Source organism: Schistocerca nitens, chromosome 1 (genome assembly GCF_023898315.1).
Source record: "Schistocerca nitens isolate TAMUIC-IGC-003100 chromosome 1, iqSchNite1.1, whole genome shotgun sequence".
Lineage (NCBI taxonomy): Eukaryota > Metazoa > Arthropoda > Insecta > Orthoptera > Acrididae > Schistocerca > Schistocerca nitens.
The window spans coordinates 1,181,441,879-1,181,465,745 of NC_064614.1; the positions used below are offsets into that span (position 1 = coordinate 1,181,441,879).

Sequence of the window (23,867 nt, forward strand, 5' to 3'; positions counted from 1 at the left end):
GGTGCTTTACTTTGTCAGGCAGTTTATTTACATAAAATATTCTCGGTTTACAAAAAATGGTTCAAATGGCTCTGAGCACTATGGGACTCAACTGCTGTGGTCATCAGTCCCCTAGAACTTAGAACTACTTAAACCTAACCAACCTAAGGACATCACACACATCCACGACCGAGGCAGGATTCGAACCTGCAACCGTAGCAGTCGCACGGTTCTGGACTGCGCGCCTAGAACCGCGAGACCACCGCGGCCGGCACGTGCTGGTATCAGTGGTCACGTAAACACTCTCACACCCGCAGATGAACTTTTGGAGGTACATGCAGCACAGACGCCCGCCTGGATCGTCGTAATGGCACCGGTGGTAGATCGTATAGCTACCGCAGAATATATAAGAGGGTTTGTGAGTCCAGACGTGCAAACACGAACTGTTGCGTACCGGTTATTAGCAGTGGGACTAAGAGCACCCACAACTCTAGCCGTCTTCCACCAAGCCACAACATACACGCGCGCCTCGCTTCGTGCCGTCAGAGGATCAATTAGAAGAGGGAAAGGCGTGCCGTGGTGTTCAGCGAGGAAAGCAGATTCTGCTTGCACGCAAGTGATGATCGTTTGCGCTTACGACGCAGACAGGGTAAGCCCTGTCTCGTAGAATGCATTCATCGGAGACACCCTAGCCGCACCCCAGATCTTACAGTCTTGGGTGCGATAAACTACAACTCTCATTCACCTCTGATGTTTCTGGATGGGACGTTAACCAGCGCTCAGTACTTGCAGAACTTACGCGCAAAATGTTGTTATTGTAACTGACAAATTGAAAGTTTTTACAACACAACTTTTATTTACGTGAGTCTACATGTAAATGACTGTATAATAACGAAAAGTCACAGTCACAAAACCAGTAAAAATTTCCTACCAGAGGCAACAAAAGATACCTTCTAAGTTTCCCACAAGAGTCCGAGGTAATACACATACAATTAGTTCCAAGTTTTATTCTGATGGCGAAGATGTGGACTTCCGTGGAGACGTCCTTCAGATCGGTATTCGGTGGGAACTGACGTCTGGCCAGCCAATCAGATGTTGGTGTGGTAATAGTTCCTGCAGGCCATCTCGAACTCCCTCTGCAGGAAGTAGTACGCGGAATGTCTGTTTCCAAAACAGCCAATGTTTACCATTGCTTACGCCTTTACGGATAGGCAACCTTGGTCCCGTGTTGTGTTAGATGTGTTGCCGGCCCGCAGGGGCTACCGTGGCGACGGCGTAACAGTTGTTATGTTGTGGTTCTTGCAACAGGAAGGTGATGTGCTGTTCCAACTGGATAATACTCGTCCACACACTGCCTGCGGAATTGAACGTGCTGTGCAGGAAGTGCAGGAGCTTCCATGGTCAACACGATCTCCGAACTTATCTCCAAGTGAAGACGTGTGTCATATGATGGGACGAGAAGTGACTCGTGCCACTAGTCAACTAACACCTCTTACAAAACTACTTTAACATGTCTAGCAGGCGTGACATGACGATTCGCATCTGTATAATCGCCTAGATGCCAGAGTCAGCGCCAGCATTGCCTCTCGTGGAGGCTACATCGCGTACTAAATGGCTGTTTCAGCATGACTCGATACCTGGTACCTCATAACCGCTTGTGCTACTGAACCGTAAACGTAATCAGTTCATGTACTCAACATGCACTGTTGCAATAACAAATCTCGAGTAAATTCGAAATCTCAGGGTGTACGAACTTTTTTCGGCTGTGTGTTCTAATCGATTTTTTTTAACATGGCCCAGTCAAGCAGCAGCAACTGAGATAGGTACTGCCATTTGGACTCTAGTGAAAAAAAACACTACAGTGTTATAGCCCAACTGAATTTTGCGAAAAATTTGCTTTGCTTTTAGTCTATAGTGAAATGTCGTCATGTTTTATGTTGTCCGAAATCTATTTACAACAAACTGATGTATAAAACCATTCATCATATCTGCTGTTTAATTCAAATACGTTCACTTCAAGTAGTTCTACCCTATGGATTACTACATTGGAGTAACGGGATTTGCTCTCAGTGACTTTACTATTTTCTTTCAGGCAAGAAGGCAAATCGTAACGATAAAGACCATCCCAGAAGTAATTTGGATAAGAAGTATGTTGTATGAACTTTCGTGCTTTAAATTACGTTCCTGCCCCCGGCAAAGTTATACTGTTGTTCCCCGTTCATACACGTGATGCTTTCCGTAAACGCACTGGTGACGATGAAAGTGGTCTATTATTAGCTGAATAAATATCCTGGATGAGCCAAATGAAACTGGTCTGTTACGGGAAACTCTAAGATGCTGCTCCATTCTGCTAGTGATTCAATACAAGGGTCGTCAGATGCCTGATTATTAATGATAAACAAATAAATAAAGTGTCAATATTTTAAATTCTTCTGGGCCTCCAACGTTATATATGTCTTGTAAGGACATTATGTGTTCATTATGTCAAAACGCTGCTTTGTGTAGCAGTTGCTATTATTGCGACTTTATTTTCATTGGCTATAGGCCTATTTCGGCTCAAAGGCCATTTTCAAGCACTCTGAAACATATAGTACGGTATTTAGATCATATATCTGTGAGTTTTCGTAATAAATAATTATTTTGTACATTTGGCGTAAGACTTACTTCCATATTACGACGTTGACACTCTTGCTGTCAGATATCTTACTTGGTGCGTTTTTAAGCAAAGCACTGGCGAAATTATAAATTACTCGCTAAGAACTGTCTCAGCAGTGGAATTTTTCTTTGTTGGCCGGTATCGTTTTAAGATCTTGTTAACATTTTGTAAGTTTGACAGCTTAGAGTTGTGTCAGCGAAGTTACATGATTACAGATTTGTTTTTATAAATCTATGGTGTTCGTTTTATGAAATTATCCGTGGTCAATAATTTCAATCGGCTTGTTCGTTTAAAATTTTTTCTGGATATTTGCGGGTGTGTATATATATTTCTATCTCTTCCAGAAAGTTCAATTTGGGTATTTTGGTGTTATGTGGAGAATTTGCATCGAATTTTCAATGTGATCTACCTTGTGATTTTTAGTTTTTACATGGTTAAATAATGTAGATGGGTTTGTGTCACTGTACAACCTATGGCCTGTAGGCTGACTGGAAGTAATCTGTTATTCAACATAAAAAACAATGTTCCCCACATGTAAGTTTGGCTGATGGCCTTGCTTAATCTGTATTCAATTGGTTAACTAACTACCGAAATGATACCAGGAGGAGTTTGATGACTGCACATCTATTTCACAATGATATACACACATGGGAAAAGCTAAACATGACGAACCGCAAACGCAGATTCGCGAAACTCAGCTTCCTCTGTTCGTCCCAGCGATCTATAGCGCTGTAGACAACGGCGTCCAGGTTGATGCCGCGTTTCCTGACTTCAGGAAGGCATTTGACATCGTCCACATACGAGCTTATCGAGTATCGGACCAGATTTGCGACTGGATTTGAGACTTGCTTGCAGACAGAACTCAGCATGTCGCTCCTAATGGAACAAAATCGACAAATGTGAAGGTAATTTCTGGAGTACCCAAAGGGAGTGTGGTGGGGCCGTTACTGTTTACAATGTACACAATCTAGTAGACAGCATCGGAAGCTCTTTAAGACTGTTCGCAGATAATGTGGTTGTCTATATGAAAGTAGCAACGCCAAAAGACGGTATCGACATGAAGAATGGCCTAAAGAGAACTGATGAATAGTGCAGGCAGTGGCAGTTGATCCTGATCGTAAAGAAATGTAACTTACTGCGCATACGTAGTAAAAGAAATCCACTACTGTACTACTACGCTACTGATGGAAAATTTCTGCAACCAGTATAAGAGGCATCTAACAGGCAGTGCCAATATTACCAGCGAATTACTACACTGCTCAGTCACATTAATATGACCATCTGTCAAAAGCCTGGATAGCCACCACTTGCAGCACAGACCACTGCGAGACAAGCAGGAAGAGAGTCAATGACGTTTGTAGAACAGTGATTCCCAACCCGGGGGTGATTACCATCTGAGGGGTAAAGTGCAATTTTCGAAGCGGTAAGAACAAAATAATTCGATTGTGTTATGGTTACGAAACTAAATTATTTTTTAACATCATTGTTGTTATCTCTTTTTTCAAAGACTCTAATACTAAGTTACCAGTCCTTATATATTTTCAAACACGAGTACTAAACCGTAACAGAATTTGGTTGATGTTAAAGCTCATGAAACGAATGTATGAACATCTCCAACTTACACAGTCCACCTTTTACACACAAACTTTTTACTTCGTGCCCCGCGTTTATGACAGTAAAATTGAGCATACGCTTTAATATCTCTTCAAAATGCCTTCTCGAAGCTGTAGGTAGTTCCCGCAGTGGAGAACAAATCGCTTCATTATTCATTTGGCAATAGCTACTTAATTGACGGCGCGACGCAGCAGTAGCTACGTAATGGTTACTAAACTGCTGCAGGGTCTTCATAGTGTTATTATTATTACTAGTTGTTGTCAGACATAAAGCTTTGGCAGCCTAAGGTCCTCCAGTTTCTACCAGTTCAGAAGTAAGTGGGTCCAGCAATGAAGTAATTTACAAACAGTAAGAGTAGCGCACGTATTTTAATTCGGTTGCTTTTACATTGGGTGTAGAGTTTGGCTGAAGCAAGAGTCGCTAAGGAGAGGAGTAGTGCAGAGGCTGCGTATTTCGTAACAAGTGTCCATCCCCAACGTTGATAGTTAGCTTTATTTTCTGTAGAGGAGTTATAGGGAGCACTAGCTAAGTGTTTCATCATTCTACAAAAAGGTTGTTAGAAATAAGTAGAATCATTAGTTCATGATATAATAAAAGACCTACAGAAACAACCTTTGGTCATTCTCAAAATAAAAGTATGATGTTGATGAAGTTAGTGATGGAGGGTACTAGGTAATATGCCGGCCGCGGTGGCCGTGCGGTTCTAGGCGCTCAGTCAACCGCGTGACTGCTACGGTCGCAGGTTCGAATCCTGCCTCGGGCATGGCTGTGTGTGATGTCGTAATGCCCTTAGGTTAGTTAGGTTTAAGTAGTTCTAAGTTCTAGGGGACTGATGACCACAGACGTTAAGTCCCATAGTGCTCAGAGCCATTTACTTGGTAATATGTGATTGCACTCAGAGGTAATGGCGTTGGAAATGTTGGGAAACACTGTTCTAGAAGATACCGACATTGACGTGGAGCCATGCTGACTCCAGTGCTGCTCTAGGTTTTTCGGTTGAGGATCCATGGCGCGTACAGCTCAGTCGAAGTGGTCCCATAGATTGTCGATTGATTTTAATTCTGTATGTTTTGTGGCCAGGGGAGTTCGGTAAACTCGTCCTGGTGCTTTTTGAAGCACGCACGTACACTGACACTGCGAACGGCCAGACATGTTGCATTGTCCTGTTGGTAGATGCCATCTTACCACAGTTCCCAAGGATAAATGCAAACTTCTGTTGATTGGTTGTGCCTTCCAGAACGACATGATAGCCCAGGGAATGCCACAAAAACATTCTCCAGACCATAACATTCCCTCTAACATAATGGACCGTTTCGACGACTGTATCAGGGTATTTGCTTTCATATGTTTGACACCGTACACGTCAACGGCCATCTGTCGAACGGAACGTAAAAACATCATTCATCTGCAAAGGCCACCTGTCGCCACTCAGTGAACGTCCGGCTGCGTTCGTCGCCGAAGAACATCAGTCAGCATCGGTTCATGGACCAGGCTTCTGCTTCTGAGGCCCAAATGCAGCAATTTTCGCTGAATGGTCGTTGAAGAGACGCTGTTGGTAGCCCATTGGCTCACCTGGGCTGTCAGTTGCTCGACATTTGCGCCTGTATTCACCCGTAAACATGTCAGCAGCCGCTGTTTAATGGCTCGTGGCGTACTACAGTGGGCTCTGCGCCGGTTTTGGATAGCGTCAGTTTGCCATGCACTACGTACTACAACTACGGCAACATAGTTTGCAAACTTAGTGTGTTTCTAACATTCTTGCTGTCTTGGCCCGGAAGCCAATGATCGTACTGTTTTGGAAGTCAGTCTCAACAAGGTGTAGATAGTCTTTCTCTCTGTGTATTTTGTCCCTAGTGACTTCAAAATTTCGAGAAGAGTGTTTCACAGTCAACCTCATCAAAAGCTTTCTTTAAACCTAGAAATGCTACAGATGCAGGTTTCCCATTTCAATACCCTATCTTCTAAGATATGCCGTAGGGTCAGCATGGTCCTACGTTTGTTCGAAGCCCAAAATGATCTTCCCCGAGGTTGCTTCTACCAGTGTTCCCATTGTCCCGTTAGTAATGGAGTCATTATTTTGCATTCATGACATTACACCGTAGGTTCGGTATACTCACATCTTACTTGTTTTGAAATGGAATTATTACATTCTTCTTGAAGGCAGAGTATTACACGTATCTCATGAATCTTTCGTATCAGGCGGAATACTTTTGTCATAGCATCTTCTCGCAAGGATTTCAATAACTCTGAGAGATTATCGTCTACTCGAGGCGCCTATGATATTGCATGTTTATAGTTACTCTAATATCAATGTATGACGTAACGAGCAGTAACTGGATCTAGTAAAAAAATATCAGGAATTTATAGAGGAGTTACTTGTAGAAAACCTGAAAGCAGCATTTCTTCGACATACGGTCTGATTAATGATAGTCGCTGTAAGTGTTCACATCATAGTCTGTGCCCTCACCATACGCAAAATACAGCGCGTTAACAACAATGACAATGTTGACTGGAATAATCTCTTTCAAATTCTAAAGGTGGCAGGGGTAAAATGCAGGGAGCGAAAGGCTATTTACAATTTGTACAGAAACCAGATGGCAGTTATAAGAGTCGAGGGACATGAAAGGGAAGCAGCGGTTGGGAAGGGAGTAAGACAGGGTTGTAGCCTCTCCCCGATGTTATTCAATCTGTATATTGATCAAGCAGTAAAGGAAACAAAAGAAAAATTCGGGGTAGGTATTAAAATTCATGGAGAAGAAGTAAAAACTTTGAGGTTCGCCGATGACATTGTAATTCTGTCAGAGACAGCAAAGGACTTGGAAGAGCAGTTGAACGGAATGGATGGTGTCTTGAAGGGAGGATATAAGATGAACATCAACAAAAGCAAAACGAGGATAATGGAATGTAGTCGAATTAAGTCGGGTGATGTTGAGGGTATTAGATTAGGAAATGAGACACTTAAAGTAGTAAAGGAGTTTTGCTATTTGGGGAGCAAAATAACTGATGATGGTCGAAGTAGAGAGGATATAAAATGTAGACTGGCAATGGCAAGGAAAGCGTTTCTGAAGAAGAGAAATTTGTTAACATCGAGTATAGATTTAAGTGTCAGGAAGTCATTTCTGAAAGTATTTGTATGGAGTGTAGCCATGTATGGAAGTGAAACATGGACGGTAAATAGTTTGGACAAGAAGAGAATAGAAGCTTTCGAAATGTGGTGCTACAGAAGAATGCTGAAGATTAGATGGGTAGATCACATAACTAATGAGGAGGTATTGAATAGGATTGGGGAGAAGAGAAGTTTGTGGCACAACTTGACCAGAAGAAGGCATCGGTTGGTAGGACATGTTCTGAGGCATCAAGGGATCACCAATTTAGTATTGGAGGGCATCGTGGAGGGTAAAAATCGTAGGGGGAGACCAAGAGATGAATACACTAAGCAGATTCAGAAGGAAGTAGGTTGCAGTAGGTACTGGGAGATGAAGAAGCCTGCACAGGATAGAGTAGCATAGAGAGCTGCATCAAACCAGTCTCAGGACTGAAGACCACAACAACAACAACAACAATATTCGATATTTTAAGAGGTAGTAGACCAAAATCAAGAAAAATATCCAGAAAAAGTGGGCTCAAAAATACCAACCTAAGAGCTCTGAGCACTTGTTCATCTTCTCTATTGCGAAACACATGTCTTTTACTGAGCAAGTGCTCATACCTCGTAAGGTATTCATTTGACAGCCCATGTTTACTGGACATTTATTTTCTTGTTTGAGCCTTACTGTCATCTCTCAAAATACAGAATACTTTTTTTTAACACCTTGTATGAGTTTGTTCACTGAATGTGGCCCTTCGAATATGACTGGTATAGCCTTGCAAATAACTTATGTATATGTAGGACGCTATTATTTTCGGCGGTATATAATGTCAAAGTGCTACGGGAAATGTCATTCGGTTGAGAGTATGCAGTGGACAGAATTCGCACTTCATGTGTAAATTTCATTTTGGTAAATACATTTCATTATACTATTCCGAATTATTTAGGAGTTGCAATTCACTCGCTGATGCCTTTGAACCCCCGATCTGTCAATATATCGATGATTTTGCCGCGATCGTCGCTCCTTTATTTATATGAGCCTGTTCATCTGCAGATTCAGCTTTAGCTGACTAGATTCCAGAGAGACCCATTACAAAACATTGGTGTGTTGTCCATGCGCACAGAAAGCAGAAGCCTTGGTGTTAGCAGTAAACAATAACGACTTCGAGGTAGGAAGTAAGTGGCTTCCTCGTCCAACAACTATGAAATGGATTTCCCTCCATAAGTCCACAGCAGTTTTCCTTCCCCGTGCCAGTCTGAGTCCCTAAAGGCCTATGACCTAGACTTCGACGGACATTGCAGTTAGTTCAATTCCACCATCCCCCCCCCCCCCTCCCTGTTTCTTTTTCTTGTGATTATTTATCAAACGTGTACTTAAATGGTGCGTCTGTTATGTGTTCCAGGTTACGGGAAGGAGTTTCGGCAGTTCGGCAACTACAACGGTATCCCAATCGCTCCCAGGCCCTCGCCATGGATAAGGGCGGCCGAAATACAAAGGTAAGACAATTGTTGCTGTCTGCGGGATGAATTTCCATGTGAGAACAAATGTTATCAGAACCACGCAATTTAACCTGAGTTCTAGAACTAAAGCTAATATACATACCATTCACAAGAGAGGTGTTTGTCCATTTGAGTCAGCGGGACGGCATCTTCATGGAAGCCGTGCGTAAAATGGTGTAAGTGTTCTCTAATGGAAGCTCGTGGATCAGGGTGAGTCAAAAGCAGTTCGAGGACAGCAGGTAGGCGCTGACTGATGAGTTTCGATCTCACAGACCTCGGCTGTGAAGCTTTGTCGTGAAGGCTTTGAACCTACTACGCCCATAACAGCCGATCAGTTGACAGCCTTATGTGGCCGCCATTCCTCGAAGACACTGCGTCATGTGATGAAGTCTTCTCGGATTGTCAGTCAAATCAAGGCGTTGTTCTGCGGTAACGTTTCAACAAGTTTTCTACGTTCCATATTCAGGCGAAGAGAACGAGAGCACTTAGTGACTTCGCCTGAAGATGACAAGTAGGAAACTAGTTGAAACGATGTCCCAGAACGACGTCTTGACTCGGCTGATAACCTGAGAAGACTTCATCATCTAGATTCACCGAGAAAGTCTAAATTCGCATATACTGTATCAGGTGTTGGTGCGGCGGTCTGGGGCTGTGATGCTATCAGCGAGGCGGCAAGGACCTGCCCAGCTGTGGCGGAAGCATTTACCCCCATATAATAAGTCAGGTACTAAAGTTCGAAACTGTGTATATGCCTTGAGGCAGGTAAATCACCACGTGCTAATCAACCAGATTAAATTCGTCCAGTGTGTGAGAACCAGACCACTTAGTGACTTCCGACAAACTTAACACCTAATTTCAAACTTTTTCGACACATTTTCTCATTGACACTCTCCACAAAATAATGAAAGGAAAAAAATTTACCTCTTACCAAATTTTCGTTGTTCATCCAGTAAAATTTCTGCATCAGGCATGACGTTTAAATTTATTGCGTTTTTTAACTAATAACTCTTTTCGCAACACATTTTGCAGACAGTATCTGGATATAGCACTGAATACCTGCGAAACATCACTGTACTGCACGTAGTAAGGGGATATTCCGCCATAAACAGTTAGACCCGTGAAGCGGTTGTTTTACACATGGGAATTCGATTCTGTAAACCAGGGAATGCGGCCTGCGATACATCTGATTTCGGCCTGCCACTCACAGTTTGTTCCTGTAATTTTTATTTTATTTTATTTTTTCACTCTTCTTTCATTCCCTTCCGAAATGGAGAGGGCGGGCTCTTGTAGAACTTCGTTCTTTTGAGCCTAGTCTAACTGGCTTTAGGACAGTGGGATCCCAGTTCGGAATAATAACTTCTGACAATACAGTATTCTTGAACTTACGGCCTTTACGTAGACGAGGTAAGGGATTTGCGGCTTCAGTACTAGAAAGTATGTATACCATTCTTTAAACAATCGGGAGTGCGGGTGGGAGGGGAGCGGGCGGTTGCCATTCCTAGGTAATTTACGGTGATTGCCTTTTCAACATTGAATGTTCCATCGAAGTATTTATATAAAATACTACCTCACGCCTCGTTTAATAGTGTTCGTTAATGTTTATTTCTAATATACTTAAACTACTTGACCCATTATGTTAATGTATTAGCACTTTGTAATTGTATTTTTCCAGTCTCAGCTGTCACGAACTGTACAATATTCGTACTTTCACAAGTGCTATGTAACGTATTCAGATGATCTGAGTTTCTAAGAACTTTCAACAGGCTGTCATAGCATTTGGGACAGGTGCGACTCAAAAAATACAATCCAATAATTTTGTTTATAGTCTCGTCAATGTCATTCCTTTAGGTAGTAGGGAAAGGTACAGTAGATCGGACATGTAAGCTTATTCTGAATTTTCTGAATGTTTTATTGGAATACTCTTCACATTAAACAATACTATGATATGTTATTTAATAGAATTATAAAACTCGATGTCGTAAGAAAATACGTTCGTTGATTTTTTTAATATTTCTTCCACTATTCTCATTTTGGTACCGTAAATGTTTGAAGGATTGTGTCGGGCATGAAATTGTAATCAGGGGGGGGGGGAAGTCATTTAATATGCAAAACAGTTTTAATTTGATATTAAATCGTTATAAACTTGTAATTGCCCATCAGTTCACTTATTTCCCGAAGAATCTGTCAATTCGTTCCTTGCTGCAACTTTCTGCTCGCTGCAAACTCGTGATTTCAGCTTTCCTCAGTTATAAAACTTCGAGTATTTTGATAAAATCGTAGTAAAAGTCTTTACCCGCTTTCAGTCTTGCCTTATTGAGCCAATACTTTTATTTTCAGCTGCATTGCATATTTGATACTAGATTTAAGAACTCGTCATTACTGGAACATATAAGCCATCTATCTAAATATTTAAAATGATCGTACAATACTATTTCCTGCTCATCACAATGTTCTCGGAAATAATGTATTATTTCCTAAAACAGATTTCATAGCTACCTTGTTCTTTTCCCTGAAAGCCGTAAGTAAACCTAATGTAGTTCTAAAGTACTTCCCATTCGTTTCTCTATATGATTACTTCTACGGCTTCCTTCTAATTATTTTCACTGCATTTATGGCCTGACTTCTTCAAATTTGTACATTAAAGAAAAAATCCTAAACATTTTAGTTTTAAGCTTCGTTTTGTGCACTACAACGTAAAATTACTTTGTCCGATACAACCTAGACGCACCGCAATGGTACTTTAACATTCCCACTGATATCACTTGGGGTAGAAATCGTGCAGAATAATATCAGTTATGATTAGAGATGAGTAATTGATATTTTTTATTTTCTGCTTGCTGTCCACCGCGTTACGGAGCTATAACTCCATTTTCAACGTGTGCATGGATATATTGAAAGTTACATTTGCTTTATTTTCTTACGTAACAGTGAAAAAAGAACAAAGTTGTTAAATTTAACGATATTAACTATATCCAAGGTGGAATTAATGAGATAAAACAAGAGAAATGATAGAAATAAAGTCTAGTAGCTTATTACCAGCGTTTGACCACATGACTTTCGTCTTCTGCATTGCTGAAAAACTTCCACATTTGCACTTAAGTTTTGAAACTATTTAATATATTTATTATAGTATTACATGAGTTAAATGGTGCATATTAACCTATGTTATAGTGAAGGGATGGAATATTACTAGATTTACTGTTACTTCCATTTACATAATAGACGAAACAGAATAAGAAATTAAAGAATAATTTAGAGGAGTGACTATAAACAATTTTAATTTGGCATGTTTACATATTCAAGACGAAATTTGACAACCTTATTTATATACAGGATGGCATAATTATCACTGCAGTTTACTATTTCTATTGCTATGTATGTAATTTATAATTTTTGCTATTGTAACTTAACATTATTTTAGTTACGCATAAATGAAATACTCCAGTGTTAACTTCGTGCACCGAAAAGCTTACTAGAAATAACTAACTTGTTGCCACTCCAAAACGGACTGAATTTTTGATTCAAAATCGCCTGAGGCATCTTGTCCCTCCATGGTTCCCACTGCAGTGGCGTGATGGGTGCTGTCTCTAGTTCTAGAGGTTAGAAACAGCTCTTGTCCGATACAGTCCGCTGTCCAATACTTCCCGATCTTCCCCAGCCCTTAATCTATGTAAATCTTGTACATTCACGTGGAATGTGCTGTATCGTACGAAATAATTTTCGTCGACACTGTGCTGAGAATTCTTAGCTATAGTCCTAGAGGAGGTCGAGATGATACTACAACATATTAAATATCAGAACATCTTATTAGAGTCCGCGTGACATACAGTGGCCGATGCGCAGTTTCCGTCCAAAACGCTGGGTGAGTGCATACGTTAGCCCGGAAGGGGAGGCCTACACTGTTTGCCCACTTTTGGCGATGACAGAATCGAGGTGCACGTCCTGCAGTCTTTCCCAAAAGACTTTACAGAAACTTTTCAGTAAAAGAAAAAAATCTTTTCTGCGCTACTTATACCTTTATATATCAGCTTCATGATAATGTGCCAACCATTTCGTTAATAGTCACAATTATTGTGATATTTACATGTAAGAAGACGTTGCGCGAAATTTGAAAAAGTTTGCAATGAAAACTAAGGGTCGTTATTATTTTGTGTTTGGTGCCTATTACGAAATATGTTGCTGGGTCAGAAATTTAGCTAAGATATTGAATTTTTCCGTAGACTTGGATGGAGGACTCTACCTGTCACCAATCTCAACAAAACTGCTCTGACGTAGCACACTCATTTGCGATCGCGCGCGCCAGCGATAAAGCCATAGGGAAACATCCACAACATTCTCCACGTTTCCTAAACGGTTTGAGATATCGAAATGAGATTTTGGAACATGGTAGCTCGCAAAGAGAAGCGAATTTTGCTATATCGTTATTATGCAAAACTTCATTATCTACCGCATGATCCCACTAAGTACAGACTTTGACAATGAAAATATTTTATTTTTAAGGACCATCGATTGCTGGTAAAACGAGAAATGCTAGGTGTTTCGGAACTACGTAAGTGAAGACATTACACGGTAATTTTTGTACCGAGGATGTGCGTTTTCATAACCTATTGACCTTACTTCTTCTCAGTTCGTCATTAATAAATTTAATAAAGCACTGTTTCGGAATTCTGTCCCAGTTGCACCTGCACTACATGTTAGTGAGGCGGCTGTATTTTGACAAAAGAAGCAGATTTTAACATGGCAACAAGAGAAATGCATAGGTTTTACTCAAAATTCGCCAGTCATGACGCTTCTCTGAACGTTACAAATGACTAAGAAGCCAGGTGAGAATAAATCGCTGTTCTTGTTGTATATCAGCGGAATTATTTTTCGACACTAACGAAAGCAGAGGTGACACTTCTTTTTGAATGGTCAGGATGCAAATGTGGTTATGGAGGGTCTCAATATTATAAAAAAATGTGAGCGTAGGCTTCAGTTCAGAAAGGCACTTCTCGTCCAGCGGTCTGCATTACCCCTACAGTGCCTACCTTGTAGCCCCCATCACTTCCACTCTCCCCACGCGTGCCCTGCAGACTTGCACATCTACTGGGCTCATTATTCTGCGCACATTGTACAACTTGAACGTATGTCCACAGGAATCTCATGAATATTTGTTACTGTCACTGCACATTAACATATCAATTGATACAGAACAAAATAGGGTACTGTCTAATACAACAATTGAACTGCTGGATCAATAGAGAGATGATGCTATTGTCTTCAGCAATGACTGCACACTGGGCTCAGACGTAAGCAAGTATGCTAATGCAGTGACATATGGAAACTCTTCCTGCCTTGTCTACTCCGACCCCGCTCAGGGAGCGACTACGCTTACTTGTTTCGTTGCGAAGTACCAACCTTGTCTTAGCACATCGTCCTTCGGGGGACACCACAGAATGCAAATGCTATGACTTTTTCTGCCACACGAAATTTCCATTGTCTCCCCAAATCTAAAAACATTTGACACGAGAGTGATACAGAATGGCCCCCTGTTTGTACTCCAGAGCCTGAGTATGAGAACACTTTCTGGTGGTTTCACAGTGCGGACGCCGCTGTCTACCCCGGCGAGCGGCAGCAACCATCGTTCCCTGAGCAACAGGTGCCTTTTGGTAACGCCATCATCCTTCAGAGGAGGGGGCCGCAGTACCCCGTGCTACCAGCGGCCCCTGAGCAGCAGGCGCCACCTGCTGACGGCTTCATCTACCAAAGGATGGGACCGCCCCCACTAGGACCGGGACCATACAAGTAAGGCAAACGCAGGGAGTGCTGCGCAGATCACTTGTAAATTATCACAATTCATCAACTTGTTTCGGGAAGTCGTGATACCATCATTAAGTTCTATAAAAAACGAAAACATGACTCATTATGTTGTCCCTGTAGTACACGTACCTTAAAAGTACAGGCTGGCGCACGAAAAATCAGTCCCGAGTACTAGACTGCCCATTGTCGCCCACCAACAGTCATCTATTGTTTCTAAGCCGTTGGCAACCACGTTTTGTATGTCAGTACAAAAGCCGTTGCGACTTGGCTTGAAGTAAATATCGCAGCGAGATCGTAAGTACTATTGTACTTTCATGCGCAGAATACATATCAGAAGTGTTTCGCTCCCGAGGCTTATCTGGCGTCGTGCTGCACCAAAACTATCGATATTCCAACGTATCGACGTCTTCGTCACAACTATATCGTTATCTTTCATAATGGTCGATCAATGTACATCGATGGTCCCGGCAGAGGTTCGAGTCCTCCCTCGGGCATGGGTGTGTGTGTTTGTCCTTAGGATACTTTAGGTTAAGTAGTGTGTAAGCTTATGGACTGATGTCCTTAGCAGTTAAGTCCCATAAGATTTCACACACATTTTTGAACACATTTTTGAATGTATTTCGATATTTTTAAAAATTTGCCCACTCTAGGATAGTTTTAAAGACGTCTGAGAGCTCTGCTGACACATATTTTTTAACTGTAGCAGATCTTTAGTGAGATTCACCGGAAGTAGAACTTATCACAACGATAATCAAAAGTCATAAGGTAATAATGTACAAAGAACACGACGAACACCCAAGAAGATAAAACAAAATTTTTAACCTTCTTACAGTCTACTATTAAAGATAAGTCTAGAGCAGTGGTCCCCAGCAGGTGGTCCGCGGACCTCCAGGGGTCCGCGAGCTATGCCAGAGGGGTCTGCAAGATGCTATTAGAATAAAAAATATATTAAATATATTTCGTATGATAACAGATTTTTTGTTTTGGCCGCTTCCTGCATGAGCAGTTTTAAGATCAATATTTTTTCTATAATGAATTTGTCAGTGTTTTTTCTAAGTACCAAAAATAGAAAACGTATAAAAAGACTCTTAATCTGGCTTTTTAGGTACTTGATACTGTGATATGACAAAGTACCAATCATTCTCGATGAGGAGACCCTCGAGAAAATTTTGTTGGGAACCCCTGGTCCAGAGCATTGAACTATAGTGCGACTGGACATTTTAGCCTCACCTCTTGTGGCCAAATGTTAGCATGTAAGAAACCTCCTCACACACCTTAAAAGAGAATTATTCGCATCATCGCACATTATCACACAGTTGACATCTCAGCGAGATGTACCGCTTTTCGAAATTCATCCAGCAAATGAGTTATTTCTGCCCTATGTAGTGAGCAGATATGTGTCGCCTACCAAGAGAACGATGTAATACAAATCTACGAAAGAGTGGTTTGCTCTTAAACAAACTGAGGTGTGTCGTTTCGAAATTTACCCTTCAATTGTGACTATTGTTTCAATACCAAATGTAAAAAAAAAAAAATGACAAATGCTCCTAGCTGCAAAGGGCAGTACGGATGCGTCAAACATTCCAAGAGAGGAACGAATGAGAATTGCTGAAAATATTAATATAAATGACTAGACACAGGTATGAAAAAATTGGAGGCACTATTTGAGGGACAAGGTTTCCCGATGTTTCTGTATATTTGTATAACGTCTGTCGAAGACTGCCAATGTGTCAGGCACTTTCAGTACGTCTGCCCAAAGGCAATGGAGAAATCCGCGGATTGTGAAAAGAACAGCAGCCAATCATAGTCGAAAAAAGTAATTGACTGGATATAACATTCCATCTGCTTTCTTCCCACAGTGTGTCCCTATTAAAAATTATGGTCAAGCGCCACATTTCAGTTTGGTGACTCGTATGTTTCAGCAGCGGAATTAGCGTCGACCAGGCGCCACAAAAATACGAACAATCAGTGCTGCTGATTGACCATCCGCCGTACCACGTGATGATACACCAGCAATGGCACTCACAACAGCAGGCTATTTTCCGGTTAGAAGATCCGCTAAAATATTCCCTAACTTCGAAGAAAACGCGTCTAGTATTGAGTTTCAAGCAGAAATGCTATTACGGACCAAGTGTGCTATCACTGATTTAATTATTGATATTATTATTGATATTAGTAGTAGTAGTAGTAGTAGTAGTAGTAACAGGCTAATAAGGAAAAAGCATTTTTAATGAAAGAGACTTATTCTTGTGGCTTTTATTTTTCTGAACGTAATATAGTAAAAATAAACCTTATCAACCACCATTTTTTAAAATAATTTTTAACTATTCAAATTAATAATATTATGATATTACTTCGGTAGCAGTGGTTGCACTTGTTAACATATGTCAGCGAAACTCGCTGTCTGTTTTTATTTATGCTCAAGAGCCTTGCGGACCAGAAAAAAATTCTTTTACACCTCTACACAAAGATGGAGAATTTTTCATCTCTGCAAAAGATTTACTTATGTATCAGGAGAACTGACAGAAGGCCTCATGTTCTATTCCATAGCGGTGACCAGGTGCCACAAAAATACGAACACTCGATGCTGCTGATCGATCATCCGCCTGGTCAGATGATGTCCCAGCAACAGCAGCCAGGCCAACAGACTATTTTCAGGTAAGGAATATATCACAACTCCGAAAAAATAATTTCATAATATTCAATTTCAGTACGCAACTAGCGTGCTACATCTATCATAAATACTATTATTATTATTATTATCATTTAATTATTATTTAAAAGTGAAAAGCCGACAAATTGCTGTAGTTCTATTCTCGTTTACCTTCTTACAAGATGGAGTTTTTAATATTAGACTATCAGTAGTACGGCTAGGACAGTTCTGCAGAAAGAATACACAGTGTAAGTCAGTACTTTCAGCTACCTAGTTTCAGCTATTTTTCAAGGTCGTACAATTACCCACATTCCACGTATGTAGATCGTCGTAAATGGGAGACTTTTAGGATTTTTGCCACAGCAGCGAATAAGAAAGCATAATTTATTCTCAAACTTTATTAATTCTTGCATGGACGTTCACAAACAGAGTAACTCTTTGTTTTTAATTGGTGTTTTAATAACATACAGTTTAATTTTTAACTTAAAATTTAAATCTTCATTGGATTTTCTTCATTCTTTCTCCAGCCAGTAATTTCACAGGTACAAAGGAGGTATTTTTTCGAATTCCAATACATACCAAATTTTTTTCGTGTAAAAACTACGTCCTGTACGGCTTTGACAATTAGCTCTGTTCATTCCAGCAACTGTTCTAGGCGAGAGCATTAGAAGATTTTAATTTTACCGCTCACTTCCTGCACGACATTATTGTTATAACATTCCACATCTTTTTTTGGGTGTACGCTACTAGCCCCTCTGCTGCACATTCTCGTGGAATTTTTGTGCAGGACCTTACATTTACAATTTTTGCTAACTAAAGGGAATGTTGCTACTCTGTTGGTTTTAAGCTCTGCGAATCGATATTCTGTTGGTAGGTGCACAAACTCCAGTCCAGCACATTTAGATACAACATATCCATCCTTTTTAAGCAGATCCAGGTGGGACTGGTCCTTTATGCATAGATTTTTCGTGTTTCCGTTAAGGTAGTAAACATGCTCCAATGGGCCAGGACTCCGACATATGGTCATTTAGCGGTGCTACTAAAGGTGAATGCAGGTATTTTATATTCCCCTGTTATAGTCAGATTTTGCCGTAGACTGTGTTCAAAGCAATATATAAGCCTTACCTGCAGATCTGCAACAGCTGTGGTAGTTGTCTTCTTTTTTGGTTGCAATCTCTTCCATTTTCAGTCTTCTTTTTCGTACACACAAAACAGTAATTGCACTAAAAGCACAATTTCTACAATTGGGAATGGTTTAAGTCTGTGTATACACTTACATTTTTTCTTAGGACTTGTGGGATAACATTGTTTGTGGATACCAGTCCTAATTTGGTGGTGTCTATATCTGACGATATTATGCAGAACAGTGTCAAATGGTTCAAATGGCTCTGAGCACTATGGGACTCAACTGCTGAGGTCATTAGTCCCCTAGAATTTAGAACTAGTTAAACCTAACTAACCTAAGGACATCACAAACATCCATGCCCGAGGCAGGATTCGAACCTGCGACCGTAGCGGTCTTGCGGTTCCAGACTGCAGCGCCTTTAACCGCACGGCCACTTCGGCCGGCGCAGAACAGTGTCCTGGATAGAGAGAAATGTTTCCCATGCTTTAATAAATCACTTTTGTTTCTTTTTTGGAGCAGTGTTAAGCATCTCCACGTAGTTTTGAGGTAGGTAATTAAAACTATATGCATACAGAACATAATTTATAAGCTTTCCTCTGTCTTGAGAATCAGGAAGGCTTATTTGATGCCAGTTAGTTTTCATGTTTTCCTATTACCGCACTAGGCAAATTGCAGAATCTTGTTGAACATCACAGAGCAGCTGTTCTGTAAGTTATTCGTTAATTGGCACCACAAGGACGTGACTGGCACAGAGTACAGTGGAGCGCATTGTAAGTACTGTTTGAAGGAGTTTAAAACTGTTAAACGGTATTGCATAGGGACAAATACATGATCCATTTTCTAGTTTTATGTTGTAACCTCCAGCCTGGTACTACCATGTTCTTTATCCAAGGAGGACGTAAGCTTTTCTCGTGCTAGTCTGTTTGAACACCTTATAAAATCTGTAAGATGGTTACTGATAACTTTGTTCACGCCTGGGCTTTTGGTTTGACATACAAATTTGTTATACGAGGGTCACTCCAAAAGAAATGCACACTACTTTTTTTTTCAAAAAATCCATCTTTCATTCTACATGTTTGAAAGTTTTACAGTGTGTAGATACATCATTTAGGACCAATATTTTCATTTCTCTAAATAATTTCCATCCCTCTCAACTGCCTTACACCATCTTGGAACCAGCGCCTGTGTACCCACACGGTAAAATTCTGGACCAACCCGTTGGAGCCACTGTTTGGCAGCGTGCACAAGGGAGTCATCATCTTCAAACCTTGTACCACGAAGAGTCTTTCAGTTTCCCAAAGAGATGATAGTCACATGGAGCCAGGCCAGGACTGTGAGGCGGGTGTTTCAGTGTTGTCCATCCGAGTTTTGTGATCGCTTCCATGGTTTTTTTGACTGACATGTGGCCGTGAATTGTCGTGCAACTGCAAAACATCCTGCTTTTGCCGATGTGGTCGAACACGACTCAGTCGAGCTTGAAGTTTCTTCAGTGTCCTCACATATGTATCAGAATTTATTGTGGTTCCACTTGGCATGATGTCCGCAAGCAAGAGTCCTTCGGAATCGATAAACACTGTAGCCATAACCTTTCCAGCAGAAGGTGTGGTTTTGAATTTTTTTTTTCTTGGGTGAATTTGCATGATGCCACTCCATTGATTGCCTCTTCGTCTCTGGTGAAAAATGATGGAGCCATGTTTCATCACCTTTTACAGTTCTTCCAAGAAATTCATCTCCACCATTCTCGTACTGTTCCAAAAGTTCGCTGCATACCGTTTTTCTTGTTTCTTTGTGAGCCCTGTCAACATCCTGGGAACCCACCTGGCACAAACCTTTTTTTAACGCCAATACTTTCAGTATTCTGCAAACACTTCCTTCCCCTATCCCAAAGTAGTGTGACATTTCGTTCACTGTGATGCGTCTGTCAGCAGTCACCATTTCGTTAACTCTCTGCACATTGTCTGGAGTGTGTACAGTACGAGGCCTACCGCTGCGAGGACAATTCTCAATATTGCAGTGCCCACTTTCATCACGTAACCTGCTTGCCCACCGACTAACTGTACTGCGATCGACAGCAGCATCTCCATACACCTTTTTCAACCTCTTGTGAATGTTTCCCACTGTCTCGTTTTCACAGCACAGGAATTCTATGACAGCACGTTGCTTGTGACGAACGTCAAGTGTAGCAGACATCTTGAAGACATGCTGTGACGGCGCCACTCACGGGAACAGGTTGGACTAAGTTTGAAAACAAGCGGGAGGGATATACCTACACACTGTAAAACTTTCACACATGCAGAATGAAAACTGTATTTTTACAAAAATAGTGTGCGTTTCTTTTAGAGTGACCCTCGTATGTCTTTACAATTGGAGGTCATCCACGTTGAGTCAATCCCTACTGTCTTATCATTGTCCCCAAATCACATTGCTGTTTCCCTGGCAGCCTCCTTCCATGCGGAATTAAATATTAGGTAGTATCACATCTCCATCTTATTAAAAAATACTTGCTAATTGTAGCTTTGTGTCCAAATCCAAAGGTAATAGTCGTCCACACAAAATCTGTTGAAATATTCCAGGCACCTCCTCCATTAGAAGATCCTATATAACGTCAGGTAATTCCACTTTACATGGCGTAGGCACGAGATGTTTGTATTGCCACGAAATGATTTCCATTGATTCTTTGCGATATTTTCAGTATTCCTTTTACTATCACACTATCGTCCCCGTGTAGGGGAAGACATAGCTCCGACTTGAAACCACTGTCTTGCCGTGACGAACTTGAAGAACTGACTATGTAGCTAATAGTTAAAGGATCCATACACCTCCTTGTTTAACATTATAAGCCGTCCCTTCTCACTTGCTCCTGACAGTCCATTTTATAACAGATTTTAACAACCATAATGTTATCAGAAAAAGTGTCTATAATGGGCGTGCCTGGCGGGGTAGCCTCGCGGTTTAGGCGCCTTGCCACGGTTAGCGCGGCTACCCAGTCGGAGGTTCGAGTCCTCCCTCGGGCATGGGTGTTGTCCTTAGCGTAAGTTAGTTTAATTTAGTGTGTAAGCCTAGGGACCGATGACTTCAGCAGTTTGGTCCGGTAGGAACTTACCACAAATTTCCAAATTTGTAATGGGCGAAGTACACTTCCTATTAACAAGCGTGCCATTTTCGGTTGTAATTTATACTACCAATATCAGTAACAAGATTGTCCAGGTTCTCCAGTAATAACTACATATCAAAGTGTTTGTCGATAGGTCTCATCTTCCTTACTGATAGCTGAGGGATGTTTAGCTCATCGATAGTTTCCACTACCACGGAAGACGGTTCAGTTGTGGCTGTCAAGCCTCCTTTAATACTCTAAAGATCCAAGATGGCCGTACTTCTGACCACATCATCTTCTGCTCATTACTTCCGAATTTGTTTATACTTACAGTTTAATTGTAAACTCCTAGTTCAATTGCACTATTGTGTGTCTATGTGTGTCGGTTTCTTACGGCCTGTCGGGCATCGGGTATCGAGCGTTGGGCGTTTGGCTTTAGGGAGTCAACACAATCTCTTCAGCTCGAACAGGGACATGACTCCTGGACCTCAAGCCTGAGGGCGTGTGCTGATCGCCTAACACCTGACGCCTGACACCCGACTCCCAGCGAAGAATTTACTTGTCTACAAGGAAAACTGAAAGAGGGCGTGGTATTCTATTCCATAGCGGCGACCAGATGCCACATAAATACGAACACTCGATGCTGCTGATCGACCATCCACCAGACCAGATGATGCCGCAGCAACAGCAGCCGGATCAACAGACTATTGTCAGGTAAGAAATGTTTCTCAACTACGAAAAAAATCATAGTATTGAATTTCAGTATGCAACTAGCTTGCTATATGTCATAAACAATGTTATTGTTATTATAAGTCCACAAATAGCTATAGATCTATTGTCGTTTACTGTATTACAAGCTGGACTTTTTAGTATTCAACTGTTAGTTTTAGTCTTCAGTCTGGTTTGATGTGGCCTGCCACAAATTCCTCTCCTGTGCCAATCTCTTCAGCTCAGAGTGTGACTTGCACCCAACGTCCTCCATTATCTGTTGAATACATCCCGTTCTCTATCTTCCCCTACGCTTTAAGTCCCCTACAGCTGACGGAAATTGTTTCCTACTGTCTTAACACAGGTCCTGTCATCCTATCCATTCTCCTGCAAAGTATTCTATGGAAGACCTTCCCATTTCTCAGCAATCTACTTAATTTTCGACACCACACCTGAAAAGCACCGATTACCTTATTTTACGGTTTTCGCACAGTTCATGATTTGCTTCCATATGATGCTATGTTTTTTACATGTTTTGTAAGAAATTTGCTGCTCAAATTAAGGCTCACGTTTGGCGCTAGTACATTTCTTCTACCAAAGAATGCCCTCTCCGCCTGTGCTAGTCTCGTTTTTATGTGCTCTTTGCATTGTAGATCCTGTGTTACTTTGCTTCCAAGGTACCAGAACTCCTTTACTTCATCTACTACAGGGATCAGATAAACAGGCCTCTGCTTGTTACAGGAGGGAGGACGGCGCCGCCGGTGAGCCTGTGCAGTACGAACACTCGATGCTGGAGGTGCACGGGACGTCGCAGCAGCAGGACCAACAGCCAGACATGAGGTACTGCTGCTTTCATAATTTTTTTGTTAATTGTTTGAGACCTACGGGGGTGCAGATATTGTGTACTTATACAGCCTAAGGTTAAAGATATTTTCTTTTAAGTGTCATACTTTGCTTACCAGATATGCTAGTTATTGATTAATATATGAAAAAATTTGCATTACCGTGTTTCATCTGCTCCCGAGGGGAGACAGGTATGGGAGTGGATGATATTATTCTTTATATGCAATAGTATTTTTAGATTATATGAGTGTTGACTGAAAAGTAATGCCTCCACCTTCGTTAATTGGGTCTGAATGGCAATATTTTAATAAATCAAACGCAGAAACACACTACTGGCCATTACAATTGCCACACCAAGAAGAAATGCAGATGATAAACGGCTATTCATTGGAAAAATATATTATACTAGAACTGACATGTGATTACATTTTCACGCAATTTGGGTGCATAGGTCCAGAGAAATCAGTACGCAGAACAACCACCTCTGGCCGTAATAACGGCCTTGATACGCCTGGGCATTGAGTCAAACAGAGCTTGGATGGCGTGTACAGGTACAGCTGCCCATGCAGCTTCAACACGATACCACAGTTCATCAAGAGTAGTGACTGGCGTATTGTGACGAGCCAGTTGCTCGGCCACCATTGACCAGACGTTTTCAGTTGGTGAGAGATCTGGAGAATGTGCTGGCCAGGGCAGCAGTCGAACATTTTCTACATCCAGAAAGCCCGTACAGGACATGCAAAATGCGGTCGTGCATTATCCTGCTGATATGTATGGTTTCGCAGGGATCGAATGAAGGGTAGAATC

General features: G+C 41.3%; 1 protein-coding gene across 2 annotated transcripts in view; it reads left to right on the forward strand.

Annotated features, from left to right (window-relative positions):
- The window catches only part of LOC126200568 (trithorax group protein osa-like), a 106,452-nt gene that overhangs the window by 51,043 nt on the left and 31,542 nt on the right, over positions 1 to 23,867 (forward strand). For both annotated transcript variants that reach the window (XM_049936719.1, XM_049936720.1), the window contains exons 2-6: positions 8,741 to 8,834; positions 14,418 to 14,621; positions 17,187 to 17,294; positions 22,116 to 22,223; positions 22,959 to 23,057. In XM_049936719.1, the coding sequence (XP_049792676.1) occupies positions 8,741 to 8,834; positions 14,418 to 14,621; positions 17,187 to 17,294; positions 22,116 to 22,223; positions 22,959 to 23,057 (613 nt within the window). The remainder of the gene's footprint in view (positions 1 to 8,740; positions 8,835 to 14,417; positions 14,622 to 17,186; positions 17,295 to 22,115; positions 22,224 to 22,958; positions 23,058 to 23,867) is intronic.